Here is a 22,382-nt window from a genome sequence, read left to right as displayed (position 1 = left end):
ATCTTTTGTGGCTACTAGTCACATATTTCTATAATGTTAAAATATAAAGCACAGTAGTTTTTTCTATGAAATGACTGTAGCCTTAGCCCTATAATAAAGCCATTTAGTAAATGTTTATTCAATTGAATCTCCTTAGTGTTGGATGACATGACTGACACCTATCTTACAGATTCAGAGTAAGGTACCTCCTCTTTTTAGCTATTAAGCACTGGAATAGAGAGGGTTGGAAGGACGTGCTTTGACCAATGAAATTTGTGAATTTATGAATAATCATCTGTGTTGTAATGTAATTCCAATGTATTTAAAATATCACTTTATATATTGTTGTATTTCATACTAAAATCAATTAAGATTCTCAGTATAAAACAGATTTATAAATACAATGAGCAGAAAAATCTATACTTAGGATAGAACAAATGGCGTGAACCTGATTCCTAATTCTACCTTTCCATGTTCTGCTACAAAACATGGATAAAATTTTTTTCCATCAAGAATCTTTCTCTCAAATATCACCAGAATACTTTTTTCTCAAATCAAGATCAATGTAGGTATTGGTTTGAATTTCTTTTATGGCATGTCAGCTGAGAAGTTATCAATTTTCTTATCCAAAGTATCATAATATTTCTTACATATAAAAAAGCACAATAGCCATTAGCTTTTAAAAATTAATTTTATAAATTGTGAGTATGCTTACTCAGAAGTTGGCTCAACTGTATTGAACAATATAAATGACTGAAAATGTATTTTAATTTTTATTGTTATAAAATTTTGTCCTATTTATTTGGTTTCAAATCTGGCCTCAGACACCTCCTTGCTGTGTGACCTTGGGCAAGTCACTTAACCTCAACTGCATAGCTCTTAGTGCTCTTCTGCCTTGGAACTGATTAGCATTGCTCCTAAGAGAGAAGGTAAGGGCTTATAGACAAATAAATAAATAAATAAGCACACAAGCAAACAAATAAATAAAGTCATCAGAAAGCAGTGAGAAAAAAACATTTTAGAAGTAAGGAAACATAAGTTCTAATTCCAGTTCCGGTACTAACTATTATGTAATTTTGAATGTCAAATGATCCCTCCAGGCCTCAGTTTCTTCATCTATCATAGGCAAGGATTCATTGGGATAGATGATCTCTAAAATCCCTACCAGCTGAAAAAATTTAGGACTCCATTCCTACCATCATATGAATTGTCAGGATGCTGCTCAGCACTGTGCTGGGTAGCATGGCACAGGTTATTCAACAGAGAACAAATATTGTTCTTATTCTATAGAGAATAAACACAATATCAGAGTCTGTCAGAGTTTTGCTGGCGTAGTTTTTGAACATTAAGTCCATGTTGATACATGTATATGTATCAAATTAGATTCTTTTTTTAAAGTACTAATGCATTTTTAGCTTTTTTATAAGATGAGGAATCTGGCTTAAGGATACCTATATTCTTAATGAAGTACTTCTTTTTAATGTTTAAAAGGAGGCTGTTTCTTTTTTATTTTAAGCAAACAAGGGGACTGTTTTAAAAATGTACCTAGAAATAACTATTAACTAGAAGTATTAAAAACTAAAGCAAAAAATATACTTCAAGAAGATATAGTTTTCGTCAGTGTGAGTACTCTCTTCTTCAATGCAAAATACAACCATTCTAGAAGTCTTTGAGAGTTACTGTAGGCAAAAAAATTTTGATCATTCTGGTGCCATTCCACCCTAAGTTACCTGAAGAACAAAATGAGGTTTTAGACAAGGTCTTAAATGGAGGAAAATAAGAATATATTAGAATAAAGATAATTTCAAAATGGATAACACATAACTACAATCGCTAAATTTTCATCTAATAATACATTTTTGTATAAGATGTTCTATTGTATTTCAAATCTTTATAGAAATTGATTTTTGTTCACCATAATTCATCTATTTAAATCATGGAAGATATGAGATACTTGTTTTTCCATTGGTAAATGGAAAAAAAAGTTTTCCTTTATCTCCCACCCAACTTTGTAGAAAAAAGAAGAAAGATTTTGTGATGACTTGTCAGCCAGCAGAAGACATAGATTCAATTCCCACATTGGCTACTTACTTAGTTTATACCTAAAGGCAAGTCTTTGAACTTATTTGAGCCTTAATTTTTTAAATCTAGAAAATGGAGCTACAAAATACATCTATTATAGTACCTACCTTGCAGAGTTGTAGTGAGGAAAGTGCTTAGTCAATCTTAAAGGGCTATATAAATATTTATTATTTATTATGATTAAGATTTATTTTTCTGGAACTGATAGCCTACACAATTAATCAGCGGGGAAAATACTGAAATTATGGGTCACCAAATTGCTTTGTCTGTCCTTTACTCCTTTTGGAAAAATGATAGAAGAGAAGTAACCATTTGAAATCATGCTGGGCCTTGAATAAAACCTTGCCTCATCACAGTTTCTTTATATAGAACAGATTTAAATCCATTTAGATACCATTCTCAGACATTTAAAGAGATTTAGTAGGAAACCAAGTTGGGCGGCTTTTGTTTCTTTAGCAGACACATGAACATAAATATTCTTACTATTGCCTGAAGATACTGAACAGGCAGACTCCAGGTAATTGCTATTAAAAATATGCAATTGGAGACTGGAAATAATTGTGTTTTTCCAAGTGGTTGCTTAAATATAAGGCAAGACAATAGTGACTTTCATAAGAAAGGATTTTTGCTAATGCTCTGTGCAGCACTGCAGACTCCTCAGCATCTCTCATTAACTAAGTTTTTCAGAAATATCTAAAAAGGTTTTTATATTCATTGTATTGTAACTTACCATACAACACAGATTTTTATGTGTGCCGTTTGAATTACATGTAGTTTTTTCCTTTAGACTACTTATTCATCTATGATCATTTAAATTTTAAAAATTATTAGAAAATATTAATACTTTTTTCACATACTAGTATATATATACATACATATATATATATATATATATATATATTTCCCAACAAACACCTAAATATGCCTCCATTTAATAACCAAACATATGCTCTCTGGTATAGGAGTCAGAAAGACCTGAGTTAAAGTTCCACCTCTGACACATATTGGCTGTGTGGCCAAGGGCAAGCCATTTAACTTCTAAGCATTCTGAAAATCTTTCAGGCTATCTATTGCAGGGCAGATACTTTAGTTTCCACATTGAGAATCATGGCAATGACAGATCAGTCTAAACAAGAGCAACCCACCTAAATACAGTCCACGAAAAAATATTTAATTATCAATTACTAACAGAAAAGAGGAATGTGGCCTTTAGTTATGGCAGTATGGTACAAATATTGATTAGTGTTTTTGATGAGAATTATACTGACTTCACCGTTTATATTTTCTTTTTGTGAATAAAATATATAATTTTTTAACATATGAATCTTTTGCTGTTGTTGTCTATACCTCTACAAAATAAAATCTCAATAATAGAATTTCTGGGTGAAAGTTCTGGGTGAACTTTTCCAGAAATTCCTAGTAGCTTTTCTTATATAAATGCCAGTCATTCTTCAGAATGATCAAACCGATTCATAGCTTCAACCTCTATGGTCCTGTTAAAAGTTTGGTTCAGTATGCTCTCTAAATATTACACACATTTGTGGAAGTCATTCAAGGGTGCAAATTTAGCACTTAAATGTAAAAATTTGGAACTTCAGTTATAGGAGGTCATAATCACCTTTGTGTTGCCATGTGAAATTCAAGTAAATATGGCAGTGTACTCTGAAATATCATTTCTTATCTGTTTTGTTTGTGGGAAGTATTAAAAACTAGATGAAGAAAAATTATAGGGAAATTGTGCCTGATTCAGGCACTTTCAGATAAGTTATTTAACTTTTCATTCATTTGTAGAAGTCTCTCTACTCAAAGCCCTATTAGAATCTTTTTATATCATTCAAACTGATAACCCATTATAGCTCTTAAAATGTATCACGACAAGGACTATTTAAATAGAAACGTATTACATAGCTTTACCAATACTGTATTTCAAATCTATTTTAGCTGTCCAGGGTCCTGAAAATTCCCAGAAATTTTTTTTTTTACTTTCCATGAATTATTTTGGAATTACATTTAGTTGGCATTTAGGGAGAAAACTGATGGCATTATAACCAATTGTTACTATAATTAGAAACCAGAATTTATTATTATGATTTTGAAACTTTAATTCTGAAAATTTTCAGCCTTCCGGACTTGAGGAAAAGTAAGATCCTTTTGAAGTTTGGTTAAATTAATAAGTATGCTAGTGTTACGTTAACATGACAATCATATATTTTAAGAACCATTTTTCCTGAAAAAATGAAAATAAATATATTTGACTGTAGCCATGACAACATGACCAAGTGTTTTCTAAATAGATCAGAAACCAAAACAGAAGCAAACATAGATATAACTAACTGCAAATAGGAATATGAAATTATTCACTAAGGAAAATTCAATAAGTAGGCCAGACCATTAATACAGGAAGAAGGACTTGGTAAAACAATTTTTGGAACCTCCAAAGCAAAAGGAGCATGTTACTTATAGGAGAAATAGAGCAGTAGGGATATTATCTTTCATTTTAATGGTAAAAGAGTACAGCCAAAGGATAAGATGTTCCATTTCATAAGAAAGGAAAGGTGAAACTAGAGAGGCACACACTTTGTACCTTTTTTTGAAAACTACAGGCTTTGCACAAAAAAGGTCAACTGTGATCAGATTTTCAGAACATGTAACATCTGTTACTAGGATTGGTAGTGGTGATGATAGCGAGAATAAATTAAATCAGGAAAGGAATTGTCAGTATTTTTGAATTTTCAGCCTACAAAATCAGCTCTGAGAAGGTATGAAAAAAGGAAGAAAAAATACAATCTTGTCCTTCTGTCAACAAGATAGACACATACCAAAAAATTAATCATATGCACTCCTTCCATACTCCAAACAAATTCATATTACTTTGCAACATAGAAGCACAGAGTATCTAAAAAATCCGAGGACAGTTTCTTAGTAGTTTAAATAGCCTAAAATTACACTAAGCCTTTTGGAAAACCTTGTATGTCCATGAATAAAGATGGAATGTTGGAAGATATGGAATGACTGAAACTAAATTGGGTGATTCAAGTAACGCTTCATGAAGAAGTTGTCTTAAGAAGGATTATGAAGGGCAAGAGAAAGGTGTAAGGAAAATATTAATGTTAAATTTTATTATTCTGCTTTATTATTTGCTTCATGTAAGTCATTCACTATGGATAGTTGTTGTTTACTTGAAGTTTGACTTCATAAGGCCAAAGCAAATATTAATATTAATAGGACATTCTATATTCAGTAGCTTCTACTATTTGCCAAGTACTGTGATAGTAACTGAGAGTGATGAAAAGTATAGGTAATGGAGTAGTTCCACTGTGAAATCAGAATGACTGAGTTTGAGTTCAGAGAAAAGTTAAGAAAATTCACCTCCTTCTTTGTAAAAGTGGAGACTATAGGTATGACATATTGTCAGACATTATTGGAGTTTTGGTTGGTTTTATTGAATTATTTTTCTCTTCTAAATTTTTCTTACAAAGGATGGCTTTCAGGATAGATTAAGGGAGAAGAGAAGAATATATTTAAAAATAAAACTGATTAGGAACAAAACATATGTAAAAAAGATTTTGAAAGTTATCCATAACAAGAAATGTCAACTTTAATAATATAAGGAACTTAAAAAATTTAAGAAGATACCCTTAGGCCAAAACAGGTAAATGACCAAAGGATATGAGCAGACAATTAAAAAAAAACAGGAAACAAAAATTATTTGAAAAATGTTTGACCTTGGTAGTATCAAAGAAGTGCAAATTAAAACAACTTTATGGTATCATCGCATACTCATTTAACTGGAAAATGTAATCAAAAGTAATAAAATTCAATGCTGGAGAAGCTATAAAGGTTTTGGAAGCAGCTGCGTGAGGCAATGCATAGAATTCCGGGACTGGGGTCAGGAAGACCTGAGTTCAAGTCTAGTCTAAGACATTTACTAACTATGTAACCTTGGGCAAGTCATGTAGCTTTTGTCCAATAAATTTCTTATGAAAAATTATAGTATTTTATATGTTTAAATTGATTGTAAGTAAAAATAGTTATTGAGTAAATTTAATTAATTCTGTCATTCAATTTCTAGGTTTTTTCTACATGATTACATCTTAAAAATGAATAATGCATGATTCCTTACTCTTAAGGAGCTTCTAGCTCAGGAGAATGATATAACATATATATGGCTAACTGTAATACAAAAGAGCATGTGGGTATTACATGTAATTAGTAAAAAAAATCGGGTGAGTTCCAAGAGAAGTACAAACAAATCTTTGTGAAGTGTGAGAAGAAAGACCATTACCTATTTATATGTGTGTGGGATGAAAATCAACTTCTACTCCATGAAGGCCAGGCTAAATTTTCTTTAAAAGGGTTTGAAACTGCTCTCAAGAGTTAATTGATTCAGTAATCTAAAGCTTAAATCACTGACATGAATTCTGAGTTGACTAAGTACAAAAACTGGAGCCCATAGACTCTTCCCTGCCACTTTGCACCCATTTCTGATTGACATAGCACCATGTCAAAGGTGGAGGCATTTGAATCAGTGGAATATTTTTGCTGAATAGCCTTCCCACACTCTTGTTAAATCAGCTCTCTTTTGTTAACTGTTAGATAGACTAAGAGTACTTCATTTCATTCCAACCCTAAATCTGAACCACAGATGGGACCAAGTCAAGCCTGGTCTAGAATATCCCACTGCCCTTTTGTGCCCTTTGACTGAAGGAGCAGGAGGCACTGTCTGCTGTGGGTGCTGCCACTGCCTCCCCTGTGCCAAGAATACCATCATTCCCCTCCTACAGTAGAGCTACCTTTGCCCTTCTCCTGCCAGGGCCTAAGACAACTGATGCCTCCAACACCAGGGACAAGGGCTACTTACCATGGACACAGGACACAGTGTCCCATTATGCTGGACTCTGGACTCAGCATTGGCTTAAAGCCTATGATGGTCCATTCCAGGATCACTGTTCTCCTACTTCTGCTTAAGTAAAGAGATTCAAAGCATAAGAGAAAGTCTATATTCTCAGTTCCCTTTATGGCCAGATATATGCTCTGGCTTCTAGAGTCTGATAGTTCCTTTTTCTTTTGGATTTCTGAAGGTTGGCCAGGACCTTTGCTAGAGCTCATTCCAATGGCTTAATTTACCTATGCCTGATTGGAGGTCCTAATAGGAATAGGAAAGAGAATTATACCTCATGATTCTGGAGTAAAAGCAGCCATATCCTTTAAAAGGGGGAGGAAGGTAACACTTGTTTATTTTGTACCTACTATGTGCCAGGTATTGTAAGCACTTAACATTTATTATCTCATTTAGTACTGGCAGAACCTCCCTCCTCAGAAGATTCACCAGGAAGCATATTTGATATATTTGCTCATATCACCAATTCCAGAAAGGCCTCTGGGGGTCCTGAGGGAGAATCAAGCACTGTCTTTTCAATTTCCTTTCTCAGGACTTTGCGCTAATGAGTCTTAATGATGTCTTAAATATGAAATTAAAAATTCCAAATAGTTAATTCATTAAGCATTAAGTTCTTAAGACAATTCCCAAATTAAATCTTCAGAGAGGGTTCAGATCTACCATAGCTGGTGGGTCTAGGGATCACTATCCTCTCCAATACAAAATTGTTCAAATGAAACAAATCTCATCTTATTAATACATCACTTTCAGGGATGATTCATAAAAACCTAAAACATAATAAAATAAGCTCTATGGTTACTGTTCTTATAGACAGTCTACTTTCTAATCCACTCAGAATCAGTGGCAGCCCCCCTCAGGGGATGGGTCCAAGAATTCTTTAGGAAGCAGATGGATACAAGATTCCTGAATTTTGTCTATTAGTCTTCCCCCATTTCAAACATGAGGTCTGCTTCAAGGTCATTCCAAACCAATTTTTCTGACTAATGTCAAATGTTCTAGACTAGGTCTGATAGACAGTCTTGGAATTGGAATGAAATGACGCACTTTTAGACCATTTAATAATTAACAACTAGAAATTTACTTGACAATAGCATAGAAAGTATAATTTAGGAAGTATATCTTTTAAGGACAAACCAGCCTAACTTGTGTGTGTGTGTGTGTGTGTGTGTGTGTGTGTGTGTGTTGCATTTGCTATTATCAACAAAGGTTTCACAAAGGAGTTGGCATTTGGATTGGATTGTGAAGGAGGTAGGTAATCAACAAAAAAGAAGGGATAGGAACCTTTCTATTATATGGAAAACTGAGTAAAAGCACAAAAGGAGCAATACCTTTGATTGAATTAGAGAGTACGGATTAGAATAGTATGAAGTAAGGTTGAAAAAGTAGGATGCTACCATTTTGAGGAGGGACTTCCATGCCAATCCGAGGGGTTTAAACTTTACTGGATAGGCAATAGAAAGTCACTGAAGGGTTTTGGGGAGTGACAAATGTGATCAAAACCATGGATGAACTAAATTAATCTGGCAATGATAAGAAGTATGGAAAGAAGATAGTTAATGTATGAAGACATATAAAGAAATTATTCTAATCAGCCAGGTGGTAATTAGGACTTTTACTAAGGTTAAGGCAGTGGGAATAGAATTGAATGGACAGTCTTGGACTTAGTAACAATTGGATATGAGAGGGGGATAGAAAAAAGTTGAAAATAAAATCAAGATTTTGAATACGAGAGACTGAATGAACAGCGATGCTTCAAGAGACATAATGAAGGCAGAACGAGGAACAGACTTGAGGGAAAGAGGAAGGTAAGTTCCATTTTGGACATGTTGAGATAGATATGATACTTGTATGGGACATATAAGTGGAAATCTTATTTTGTAGGCAATAATACTTGTGAATTTGCAAAATACAGGTTTGGAGCCTGGGAAAGAAATTAGAGCTAAGAATGGAGATCAGGGAGTGATATGCATAGAGGTAATAGTTGAAGCCAGTAGATAGGTGCAGTGGTTAGAAATCTGGGTTTAGAGATAGGAAGACTTTTCTTCATGAGCTCAAATCTAGCCTCAGATACTTACTAGCTGTTTGATCCTGGGTAGGTCACTTAATCCTGTTTGTCTCAGTTTCCTCATCTGTAAAATAAGTTGGAGAAGGAAATGGCAAACCACTCTAGTATCTCTGCCAAGAAAACCTCAACTGGTGTCACAAGAGTTGGACATGATTGAAATGACTGAGCAACAAAAGTAGTCGAATCCATAAGTATAAATAGAATTACTACATGAGAGATTATCTAGGGAGAATAAGGTTGAGGGCCTAACTTGTATTAAAGGATTTGCAAAAGGATGAGTAACCAGCAGTGGAGATATTGGAGAAAGAAGAAGAAGCCAAGATAGAATGATATCTCATAGACCAAGGCAAGGAAGAATGGGAGGATTCAGTGGCCAGTGTAACAATAAAGAGAGCCAATAACCAATGTTTGATAGAAGGGAAAGAGAGAGAGAGAGTTTGTATGATGAGTCTCTCTTCCAGCTCTCCCCTGGGGCCGAATATACACTGGGAGACTTTAAGAGGGTGTCACCCCAAAACTGGGTAACCTGGATAGTCATGCCACCCCACAGGAGTTAGGGGTGAGACTTCCCTATAAGAAGAGGTATGTGGTATGCCAATCTGATTCTGAATAAGAACAGGGTTCACACAAACCTCTCCCCATCAGTTAAATTCACAGTGGGTGGTCTGGCTTCAAGATGGAGGCAGCCAGATCAAGCTGTAGTTCTCCTCTCTCTTGTTGTCTCTCAGGCACTCTGGAACACTATCTAACTCATGAATGGCTCTTATTATTTGCAAATCAGGGATTGGGGAAAGGGGTGAAGGGCAGATGGATATTAGGGTTCCCTCTTCTCCCTTTCTATTTCTATGGGGTCCTTCACTTGGGTGGAAACCTTTGGGGTTCCCACTCCTAAGCTTCTTCCCCTGTCCCTTCTCCTTCTGTTTCTATTGTTTTCTATAATTGTAACATTTGACTGAAAGGGGGTCTCTCAGCAAGATTGGGTAATGAGAGAAGGAGACTAAGAGATTGCTCCCAAAATGGAGTCCAAAAAACTTATCTAACTTGATTATTGAAGTCTTGATGGGAGATGCAATGGAATGGCTTTGATCAGGGAATTAGGGTTTCGATTTCCAAAGAAAGATCCTCAGGAAGCCCTCAGGACTGGATCCAAGCTGGGGTGTCCACCTCCTCTCTCCTCTGCCCGAAGATCTCTCCTCTACTTCTCCTCTCTGGATAATCTCCCAGAATCCTCTCTGGTCTCAACTGACACCAATTGTCCTCAACTCCTTCTCTGGACCCTTTTGTCCCATTCCCCTTGCACAAATCCCATCCTTACACCAACAATGTAAAATACTACAGAGACATTAAAGAGGATGACATCATCATGCATGTAACAAGCCCTGGATTTGGGTTTAAACCTCAGCTTTCCCACTTAATTCATTGTATGACTTTGAATAAATCACTTTATCTCTCTGTACTTTAGCTTCCTCATCTAGAAAATGAAGAGATTGGCCTAGATGACCTCATAGGTTCCTCCCAGCTCTCAGTCTTATGATCTATGCTCTGATGAGAGATGGGGTCATTGGATTTAAGAATGAGACATCCTTTGCGAACTTTGACTGAATAATTTAAGTAGAATTGTGGGGAAAAGACTCATGTTTTTAGGGCCTGAGGAAAGAATGAATGGTGAGGTGGTAGAGTCAAAGATATAGACAAATATTTTAAGAAGTTTTACTAGGAAGGGGAGGAAAAAGATAAGATGGTAGCTGGATGGAGTACAAGGTCTGGTCTCTTTCTCCAAAGAGTAGAATGTGTGGAGAACAAGAGGGATCTGTTTAGTTTGTTTGGGTTTTGGTTCCTTTGGTCTCTAAGTTGGCTAGGGAAAAATTAATTGGTAGAAATTATCTTTAAAAAAAAGATCATTTAAAAAGTCTAATCTCTTTAAGTCACTAGGTTCTTGTGTTATGCAACCCTTAAGAGAATTTATTCCTTAAAGTATTGAAGAAAATTTATGACTAAATGCCAAAAATTAGGAAAAAAACAAAAAAAAAGAAAATTGTTCACATTAGAAATTATAAGGGATTAGTATAGAGTCAACTGATCTGGTAAAAAATATAACACAAGCATGATCATAATTATCTTGTCTACACTAGTTACTCAAAATCCAAGTATAAATCAGAATTTATATTCTAATAATACTAAAAAATTAAATATGAGAAAATAAACAATATGAAAATAGCACATAGAGGGTGAAGAAGGGAATACATCCATTACAAATTAGACCACTATAAGACAAATTCAACTTAAGATAGTGAAGACACTGTGTAAGTCAGAAAAGAACTTAGAGTAATCACAGTGGGTAGTCTTCCATGTAACATGATGTCAGGATTAGGAAAGATGCTTTGTCCTTTCTATTTCTCTTTCTCTTTCTCTCTCTGGTTTATAGTTGCTTCAGATTCTTAGTAGAAATTTGTTTATTGGCTGAAGGCACTAATTTCTGTTGAAATGCAAAACATATTGAGCCTTATTAATCATTTACACTTAAGTATGAATGATCTCATACAATTATTTTCTAAGGGTGACTTTTTATAAAGGATAGAATTAATAGCCTCTGAAAGAAGTGGAGGGGGAAAGAAACTCATGGCAGGGAGAAAGAGTACAGAGACAGGCAAGCAGGGTTCTTGGAGACACACACATCCAGTTACTTCACAATTTTGCTTTGGCCTTATGAAGTTAAACCAGCCTTTCAAGTAAACAACTATCCATAGTGAATGATTTACATGAAGCAAATAATAAAGCGCAATAATAAAATTTATTTTTACTATCTGTATACTACTAGGTGAATGAATGGTTAGTTTTAAAAAGTGTGCTACAGGACAGAAACTTTGTATATATTTTCATGTCTAGCATAAAGGAATAGAAATTATTTCATGTAGTGAAGAGGATTGGTAAATAATTCAACAATCTATGTATATGTGAATTATTATTGTAAGGCGTATGCTATTATCTATTTCTACTGAACAATGAAAATACAAGAGGGAGAGGTTTAGAATGGGTGAAAGAAAAATTATCTTTACAGAAAGGTTTGCTGAATATTGGAACTGGCTGCTGAGACTTTGGAATGTCTTTCTAAAAAATTTGAGGTATATTTCACTCTTACATGTTTTGGATAGTTATAAACCTGCTCAGCAAAACAAATCTGAATTAGATAACATCTTGACATGACCTTTTCTAATTCTTTGACTCATATTCTCATAATTCTCTTCAAAATCCTATTACCCTAAACATTTGTTTGCTGAATCATGGGGCCACAGTTTAGGAAGAGGTAATTTTAAGATGCTACTGATGTAGCTCCTTCACAGATCACATTTTTTATTAAGTAACAGAGATTTTAACCAATGCCCTGATTCCAAATCAGTGGTTGTCTACTGTGCTAGGCTTAGTTGTCTCTTAACAGTTCAAATTCATTTCATTTCAATTCAGTTCAAAGAATATCTATAAATGTCTATTGTGTATAAGTGACTGTCCTAGATCCCAGAGATGTAAAAACAAACAAAATATAGTACCTGTCCTTAAGGAGTTCACATTATTAAGGAAATATAACATGAGCACAGAGAAGTAAATATGATGTAATCTGAGGATGGAGAGAGAATTAATAACCAGAGGGATCAGGGCAGTTTTTGTGGAGGAAGTAGCCCTTTGAGTCTTGAAGGAAGTTGAGTTTTTAAAAGACTAGGGTTGAAGTATTCCATGATGGAACAAGGTTCTCCTGGTAAAAGTTTTCAGATTTTATTTGCTTCAGTAATTTTAGTAGAATTAGATTGGTTAAAAGCATAAAAAATGAAGCAAGTTTATTTCAAATGATGCTTCAGAATGGCAGCTGATCAAACTCCATCCCAGGAAACTTTTCTGTTGGTCAGAGATTCTCATAGGTTTTCATTGGTGGTTTGGTTGAAATGTCTGCCAAAACTCCTCTGCGGTAAGGTAACCTAAGTGCTTTTCAAGATATTTGCCAGACAGAAATTCATGGTAAGTTATAAACTACTTAAAGATAGGTCCTTGAAAACGATTAAGCTTCCCGGAGTGGTTTATTATTTAAAAATTAAATTATATTTCAAATGAGATCTCCTAGAATGATATATAAAAAGGCCTTATTCTTTTTGGGTAATGAGCAACTGGATACACTTTTGTTTTTTCTTTTAGCAAAACACTGCCTAAACATTCCAATGTAGTAGATATTTGTGAAGTTACTCACAAATCAGTGAAACATGACAACGTTTAGAGTGGATGAGGCCATGGAAGACTTGAATGAGAATGAATGTAACTAGTTTTTACCAAACTGTGGCTAGGCGTATCAGAGGGAATGAGCTACCTTTCATACAAGACATTATGTTATTATAATGACCAGATGTGGTTGGCTTGCCATATTTTCTTCTAATTCAAATTATTCTTGGCTTACTGATACTCTAAAAATGACCTCTATGTTGACTTGAGATATTGTTTCACTGAAACAACTTCAAGCAAGACTGGGCTTCTTTTAAGAAGACACTATAATTACCCTCAGGCAGTGATTTTGCCTAGCACTTTTCCCCCTACCTGTATAGTACTTGGCATACTGCCTTCAGCATTAGGTATTTAATGTTTCTGAATGACTAAATAAAAAAAACAACAACTTACAAAATAAAGGGGGTAGTTCCTGGTTAGAAGATATATTTTTCTGTGAAACCTTTAAATTACTTTCATCTATCCAAAATTAGATAACTGAATCATTAAAATAAATTCAAAGGATTTGCACACGATGCACTATTATTGAAACCAGAAAACCTGAGTTCAAGTCCTCATCCCAGTCAGTTATTAGATATATAACCTTTGGAAAGTCATTCCCATCATAGAGCTCCAGTTTCCTCATCTGTGAAATGGGAATAATAATAGTCATTTTATATATCTCTCATAGTTCTGAAAAAATGCATTTTAAATCATTATAGAAATGAATTACTAACATTATTAGTGACTTGGTGAGTGAGGCACCAAGCCATCCGCCTGCCCTTTCGTGGTGTATGAGCATTGCTGATGTGCCTCCAGCTTTTTAAAGCCCCAAATTAGGGCTAAATACATATATTTAAGTGTGTTTGCAGATGCCAGTGGAAATATGAAGGAAGTATAGGAGTGATTAATGGTGAGAAAAGATGTAGAAATTTCATGAAAAGAAGAAAATATTTCTAGAACTATAGGTTGAAGTTAACACCAGGACAAACTTTGATTGCTATTACCATTAACCCTGTTCATACACACACATGCAGGAACAGATACAAAGACTTCAGAAAATGCCTTTGAGAACCCTCTTCAGCTTTTCAGAGAGACAGCCCAGAGAAAGCTTGGGGTTAGGGAGGGCATGAGAGATTAGAATCCTTCATAGACTCCTTTGGCACATGAATAAATCAAAATGGTGCATCAAAGATAATACTACCTCAGGCATATTTTATGTTATGATTTTTAACAAGTTAAATCTAAAGTCAAATTGAGTTTTTTTCCTCCTCCCCTTTCTCTTGTGTTTGCTGAAATAATACTGGACTGGAATCCCCAAAGCCTCTCCATCACTGCTTGGGGATTGCTTTCTTAGGAAATACTCCTGCCTCATCATTACCATCATGTTAAATTCTGATCTGGCTGAGCAGCTCATTATCATTCAGTCCATGTTTTCCTTGCACAGCAACCCCCTCTTTCTGTACACACAAACCCAGGGCTGCAGATCGGGGCAGGGGGGGGTGGTGTTCGGGGAGGAGAAGAAAGCAAACCAACTCCAAGAAAACTTGCTTTTTTAACTCAGACAGTAAAGATTACTGTTATTTTAGGGATTCCCCCCCCCTCCTAGATCCACAAAACGCATCAATTAAAGTGGTGCCACAAATATTGATCTACTCTTGGTACAGAAGGTACTAAACTGCATAAAAGACTTGGATGATTAGAAATAACTTCCTGAGAGGGACAGCGATATTTAAAACGAGACTTCACCAAGGAGGATGCAAAACTCTGGGTTCCTGAGTGTCTGAAAGAGAATTGCAGCTGCAGAAAGGCTGGGGGACACTTGGCTCCACCACGCTTTGTTTTGCTACCGCATGAAGCCCAGGCTGCCTCTTTTCTTCTTTCCACAAGACTTAACACACCAGCAGCAATGAACATGGAACTTGCAGAACAGCTGGGGAGGGAATCATTCTGCATTGCATCTTTTTTGGATGTTATTTCTCAGTACAGACCACCACTTTTCTCTCACTTGGGGTAAGTGAAATTAAGTTGCCAATAACAAAAGGGGAGTGAGAAGGGGTTGGGGGTATAGAAGGTGGGACAGAGGAAGGGAAGCAGCTGGGGCAGAGGAGGAGGTGGGGAGAGTTCAAATAACACAAAGGATGAGTCTTCTAAGTTTATTGTTCTAATCTCAGGGGAATTTGTACATTTCATTATATATACATATTTCAAGACTTGGACTTTATGTCGGTGATGGAAGAGAGCTATGATTTATTGGATTCATTGCATGTAGTTGTTTTTTGTTAACTTGTCTTTGTGTACCTTCTTAAAGGAGAGATACAGGATCGAGGGGAATCAGGGGTAGTTGAGATGATTAATGATATAGCAGAGTTCATGCCCAAGAAGAGAACAGAAAGATCATTTTAAGGTCTAGTTGCCAAATAAAGTAGGAGTTTCTCTGAACCCTTATTCAGCAATCTTCAATTCTTTTTTCAATCTCATCCAATCTATCCCAAATGACTGACTTTTCTAAACTACTAGTTATGATGACTGTATACTGCAGTGGATTCTTAGAAACAATTTCTTATGAGGTTCTGAACCTTATTCCACGATATCGAGAACCCGATGATTTCTAAGGACCTTCCAACTTTATGATTATCTCTGCTCAGGCTCGAATTTGGTAAATAAATCTTTGGATCTTATTTTTGCCTTAGACAATTTCTTTTTTTTTAAGAAATAGTTTAGGATTTCTAAGAGTCCAGGGTACCAGAATGGCATCAAACCTTATGCTTTAGAGGAAGGGGATCAAATGAAAACTTCTTTATTAGCAATTTCATAGCCTGTAAAAGGGTTTTCTGCATAGCTCCATGAGGTATACTGTAGTAATCATTCCCATTTTATAGATGAGGAAATAGAGGCTTAGAAAGGTGAAGTGATTTGTCCCCTAGGAAGTGTTAGTCAGAATTTGAATCCAGATCTCTTGATTTCCTATCCAGTGTTCCTTCAGCTACCACCTCAACATATGGATGATGCATTGACCAGCTCTTCATAGTCTATATCTACTTGCCTATCTATAACCATCATACTAATGAGCAGCAAATAGCAGGAATTGCACTTTCCATAAGTGGTCCTTCATAATTGTTTCCTGTTTATCTGATTGTTGTCTTCTTCTTCCTCTGCTCTGGTGTTCTGAATAAGTGAAACAATTATAGCCACCAAGCTGTATTTCCTGATCAGTACAGGGACAATAAGGACACTGAAAGATGGACAGAGGGAGGAGATTGGGAATTTAAGATTCCTTCCAAAGGACCTTTAGATCAACTTCATGTAAGCCTGAGTATAGAATAGTATGTGTCATAGTAATAATAGATTCTGATTATTTTTTCAACATTGTAATCTATGTTTTCAAAGTATTATCCTATTGTAGAAGAGCTGATAGGTAGGAAACTTGAATTAAGATGTCTCAGTAGCACTAATAATCCACCCAGCTTCAAAGTGCCTTTGCCATAACAACTCTTTAAGACAGATAGTGCAAATATTACTATCCATATTTTGCAGAGGGAGAAAACATGGCCAGAGAGTAAAATGACCAGAGGGTCACATGTATAGTAAGTAATGAACCAAAGCCAAAACTCAAACCTTAGTCTTCTAGCTGAGCTTAGTCCTCTTTCTATATACTATTGCTATATTCATGTTTTCTAATTGTAAGTGAAGTGCTCCATCTAATAAAACATAGACTTACAAGTTGGAAGATAATACAGATAGTAGCCTAAACTCTTCTTTGGACCGATGAGGGAAATGAGGCCCAGAGAGGTTCCCTCTTGACAAGATCACTCAGAGAAAAGTCTGAATTTGAATCCTTTAATTTGAATACTAACTCTGCATCTAACACCACGCTTTCCAGGTGACAAGCCAGCAATCATATCTCTAGATAAGGAACTCTTTTTTTTAAACCCTTACCTTCAGCCTTAGAATCAAAACTATGTATTGGTTCCAAAGCAGAAGAGTGGCAAGGGCTAGGCAATGGGGGTTAAGTGACTTGTTTAAGGTCAACTCTAAGAAGGGTCTGAAGTCATATTTGAACCTAGGATTTGAACCTGTCTCTAGGCCTGGTTCTCAATCCACTGAGCTACCCTGATACCTTCAAGATAAGGAACTTTTAACATGGTGTTTGGGATCTTGTTTTTCTTAATATTTTGATCATTGTACTTCAGGGTAACTGGTTTCCTTTATAACCTGTTGCCTTTTTTATTTTATGCATTTAATATCACTCTGAGAAGCAGTCCATTCATTTCATCACATTGCTAAAGGAGGACTCATTTTACATAAAAAGTTACAAAGTCTTGCCTAGACGTCTTGCCACAAAGAATTTTTGATTCCAACACAGTCAGCCAGTTGGAACTTAACCTGGTATTAAATGACAAAGCACAGACTAGAGTGAGCTTCTGCAGGGATACAATAGTTAGAAAGCTGAGTGTAACACTTGGGATATAAAAAGAGAAAGTTCTAGATTAACACAAACCACCCCAGAAGCCTCAAGCAACTCAGATCAAGCATAATATGACAACCTCTAGAGTTCCATTAGAGAGACATGAGAACGAAAAATGGAAATTTTTTTTTGTAAAATAAATAGAATAAGCAATTGCATCCCATGCAGTACAGTTAAATTGGAGTTAGGGAGCCTGGGTTCAAATTCCAGATGTATGACTTAATGGTCATGTGACCAAAAGTAAGTCACTTGCTGCCAATGGGCTTCCTTCTCTGTAAAGTGGGGGTGTTGGACTAGATGATCTCTAGCATTCTTTCCAGTTTGAATATTCTATAAGAGATTTAGAAACCTAGTTGTAGGACCCAGAATTTATCCTTCTATTATTCCCTTTAGATGTAGTGGATAAGATAGGGATAGGGATAGGACCTGTGCTTTCACTGATAATAAGGATCTCCCCATGAGGAAAACTCTACCAAAGTAATTTATAGTCTTGGAGAATTGCCTAAAGCCCTGTGAGGTTAAGTGGCTTGAATAGGGTCATACAGCCAGGAGATAAGAACATGAACTCAAGTTTTCCTTTTTCTGAGGCCAGGTCTCTATCCCTTACCCAAGGCTACCTCTCTCTCTCTCTGCAATAGACTGCTTAAAAGAATTTTTCTAGTGAACAGTCTTTTACATTCATAGAATATTAGAGCTAGAAGAGATCTTAAGAGATCATCTAGTTAAATAACGCCATTTTATCACCTTTAAGGGAGGTTTTTTCAGAAGTTGAGGCCCTGCCTCCTTTCCCCATCCGACACCCACTCAACCTTCACCATCATATATTTGGCTTTAGGTTGTGTCAGTAGAACAGAATGTGGCAGTGGGTGCCAAATGTCCTGTCGAGTCCTGTTCAGGGAAGCAAAAGATGATGACCTACAAGAAGGAAATGTATAAGAACCATCAGTTCCTGGGCAGGAGCCTCCGTTGCTGTGTTGGAGCCAGCTGGAGCTGTTGATTCCTGGGGTAGCCAGGCTGTTGAGAACTCCTTTCTCCTTCTGCCCGAATTTTTTCTCTCTCCAACGTCCCTCCCTGTCCTTAAGGTGAAGTAACCCCAACCAGATGGTACGTAGCTGGGGAAGGGAGCTTGGGCTGTGTCTAGGGAGAGAGGCTTCCCTAAGCGGCTAGAGAGAGAGAGAGAGAGAGAGAGAGAGAGAGAGAGAGAGAGAGAGAGATCACGCCCGCCAGATATGGGAGTAGTCACAGCAAACAAAAGGCTTATGGATTTCTTCTGGTCTCCTCGGAAAGAGAGAGGTGGAGAAACTCTGCCCACCGGCCTGAATAAGGAAACAGGGGCAAGAGGGGCTTGAGGAGGAGAAGATTCAGGGGTCCCAAGATAGAAACCATTGCAAAGAGGTTATCCCAAGGAAGGGCGTCTTCTCCTCTTGCTGCTGCTGCTGCTGCCACCAGCCAGCCAAGCGTGTCTCCGGCTGACTGCAAACTCCGCCTAACAACACTGCATCCTCCTCCTTCTTCCTCCTCCACTCAGTCCAGAGATCAAAGCCAGTAAGTAGCTACAGTTTCCAGTCCTCCAGGCAGCCCTTGGTCTCTCTTATTCTCAAGGTCTCTGGTCCACCTCCCCCGAACTTGTCACCTTTCTACATACACAAAAAACACCACGACCCTTGCTTTACAAGTTACCAAACAGCTGCCCTAGTTAAGGCAGAGGAGCGCTTAGTTTGGAGAACTCCCTCCAAAGCTCATGTGCCTTTCCTCTCTTAGCTAAATGCACTGCTGCCACCGCCACTGCCACTACTACTATTGCTGCTGTTGCTGCTGCTTGTGGTGGCTGTGGTGATGCTGCTGCTACTGCATTCAGCTGGGAGGGTCTCCCTTCTCCTCCCCTTCCCCTCTCATCAACCCAGTGCTGCACCGCCTCCTGCGACCTCCCCAAAGTGGGGGCTGGTGCAGCCCTTTGCGCTAAGGCAGGCTGCTGGCTGGTGCTGAGGATGCTGGGCGGGTGTAGTTTAGATGTGCCGTGGGTGTAGTGGTGGGGAAGGAAGGGGCTGGTGAGCGCCGACTGCATTTGTGCTAGTCAGTGTACCAGGCTGGCGTGCGCATGTATGTGTGTGTCACACGCCTTCGATGTGTGTAGTAATACTGCAGTGGGCTTCTCCCTCTCACTAGCTTCTCAGCACATGGACTAGACCATCTGGGCTGCTGAACCTCGCACCTGACGGGATCACATTTTGGATCAGGCTGGCTAATCTTACTGGGGGCTTCCTCTCCAACAATTCCGCTGCAGATCTTACTTCTTATTCCAGTCCAGGGTGCAGCTGCCTTCCACACAAATACAACTAAAAATAATAAATCCTTCTCTAGTCTCTTCTTAGCACATATATATATCTATATCTTTTTTTCTTGGTGGGCTTTCCCTGAGGTTGCTGAGCCAAATCAGTCCAGGCTCTCCCATCATTTGAAATTAATTCGTTGGACTGCAGCACTGAGGCAGAGAAGTCGGGGCCCCTATTTTATTCTCTCTCCCTTTCCGGGCAACGGAGCAATGAAATTTCCAATCGAGACTCCAAGAAAACAGGTGAACTGGGATCCTCAAGGTTGGTGTTGCTTACTTTTCGCTCCTGCATCCACAACTCCTCTCTTTCTTAGTGATTGGTGACAGCATGCGGATTTGGAGTAATCTTTTCTCCATGTGCCCTACTCCGTGAGTGGAAGGAATCTTGCTCTTGTCAGTGTGTGTCCTTAAGCTTGGAAATGCTCTTGGGAAATGCAGAGCAGGTGGGGGAAGGAGGCAGGAGTATATTCATTCTGAAAATCGACACTACTATTATATATGCATTTTAAGTTCTAGGGTTTAACAAATATTTTTTACAGATGAGTTAGTGGGAAATACAGAGAGCTAGCTGAATGAAATGCAGCAAAGTATATAATGATGGCTGTGTTAATATACATTACTTAAAATTGTCTGTGTGTGAGCCTGTGTGGCTCCTTTGTTTCTGGTGATCTTTGTCTCTCTGGTAAATGGGTGGTATACTTACTTGGAGTCAGATGTGGTTGTCTGCCTCAGCTGTCCTCAGTGGGAAAGGTATCCTGGCAGCAAGCAGGGATAAAAAAATAATCTGCTGAAAACATCTCCCTTGGGCTAGCCCACTGTTCAGGACACGTTATATAATGGAGCCCAAAGGGATCCTTCCAAGTCTTGACTCAATCTTAATAATGTTGGAGCAGTGATTACCGTTCTGCTAGTTTGATTACCTCTGCCACTCCACTCAGGAAAGAGGAGATAGGGTGGGGTGTGGAAAGAAAATGTGTACCCAGCAAGTGCTACTACTAAGGTTGGAAAATGCTTCTTTAGCCCAAAAGGGAAAGGCAAAACCGGATTTGTGTTTGATAAGTATGGGAAACTGGCCCTGAAATTAGCATTACAGATGTTTAATCTCCTCCTAAGTGATTAGTATGGGAGCAGACCAAGTTGAAGCCATATGTCCAGTTTTGTATCAAGAATGCTTGTTAGTTGCCCTCCTAGGAAGCCTGAAAGATGACACAATCTAGTCAACTAGTCTGTATTCCCGGTGTAATTTTGTGTTTGGTTTGTGAAGCATAACTGGCTTTTTGTTGTTTGTTTGTTTTTCCCACCATATAGAAGTGCATTTCCACTTTCCTCCAGAAGGGAGGGGAAAGGGAAAAAAAAAAAAACATTCATCTCTTCAACAAATGTCTCATGAACTGGTTGACTATTGGGGAGTGATTGCTTTCTTTATATTAACTCCTATGGAAGCTAAATAAATGAAAACCTAGCAGCTGATCTTCAAATCTACTCTGGAAATAGGAAAGTGTGTCTTTTAAAATACATTTATGGAAAATCAATGTCTTATATGTTTATATCATACTAATAAGCCCAGGTGAATTCTTATAGTATCTTACACGTGGTTGATGCTCAATAAATATTTATTGACCACTCATCAGTAGCATAGGTTGATATTGCATTTTATATATTTAAAAGCTGGGACCCCAAGTGGGATACTTACATTCATCCGGGATTATGTGTATACATATATAAATTAATATATAATATATTTATATAAATATTAATGGCACAGCATACAACATAAAATGTAATATTTATAGAAATATAAATTTATATATCACAATAATATAAATGATATAATATAAATCATATATTATAGCGATATTTATAGAAAATAAGTATAAATTTAAAATATAATGTATGGTTAGATATTATATTAATATTTATATAAATGTATTAGGTACAATATATTTAAATATTTTATAACAAATATACATAGACAAATTATATATATTTGTGTCTACCTACCCATCTTTTCATCTATCTATCTATCTATCTATCTATCTATCTATCTATCTATCTATCNCCATCTTTTCATCTATCTATCTATCTATCTATCTATCTATCTATCTATCTATCTATCTATCCATCTACCTATCTATCCATCATCAAAGGTGAACTAGACAGGGAAATAAATGCTAGGCCATAGGTTGACAACCTTCCTGCAGTGGCATTCTGCAGAGTTGTAACTAGGGTTGGGTGAATAGTCCTTTTCCCTAGGGCATTGAAATTTAAAAGGTTTAAAACATCAATATGCAGCTTTACATTTTATCTACATTAT

General features: G+C 36.8%; 1 protein-coding gene across 1 annotated transcript in view; it reads left to right on the top strand.

The window, feature by feature from the left end:
- The first annotated feature begins 20,278 nt into the window (after positions 1–20,278).
- The window catches only part of KCNK10 (potassium two pore domain channel subfamily K member 10), a 190,885-nt gene continuing 188,781 nt past the window's right edge, over positions 20,279–22,382 (top strand). Inside the window, exon 1 of the mRNA XM_044662122.1 lies at positions 20,279–20,330. Coding sequence (XP_044518057.1) covers positions 20,279–20,330 — 52 coding nt within the window. The remainder of the gene's footprint in view (positions 20,331–22,382) is intronic.

This window comes from Gracilinanus agilis, chromosome 2, assembly GCF_016433145.1.
Source record: "Gracilinanus agilis isolate LMUSP501 chromosome 2, AgileGrace, whole genome shotgun sequence".
Classification (NCBI taxonomy): Eukaryota; Metazoa; Chordata; class Mammalia; order Didelphimorphia; family Didelphidae; genus Gracilinanus; species Gracilinanus agilis.
Note: the sequence above shows the minus strand (reverse complement) of the source record. Positions and strands in the feature narration are given on the sequence as shown.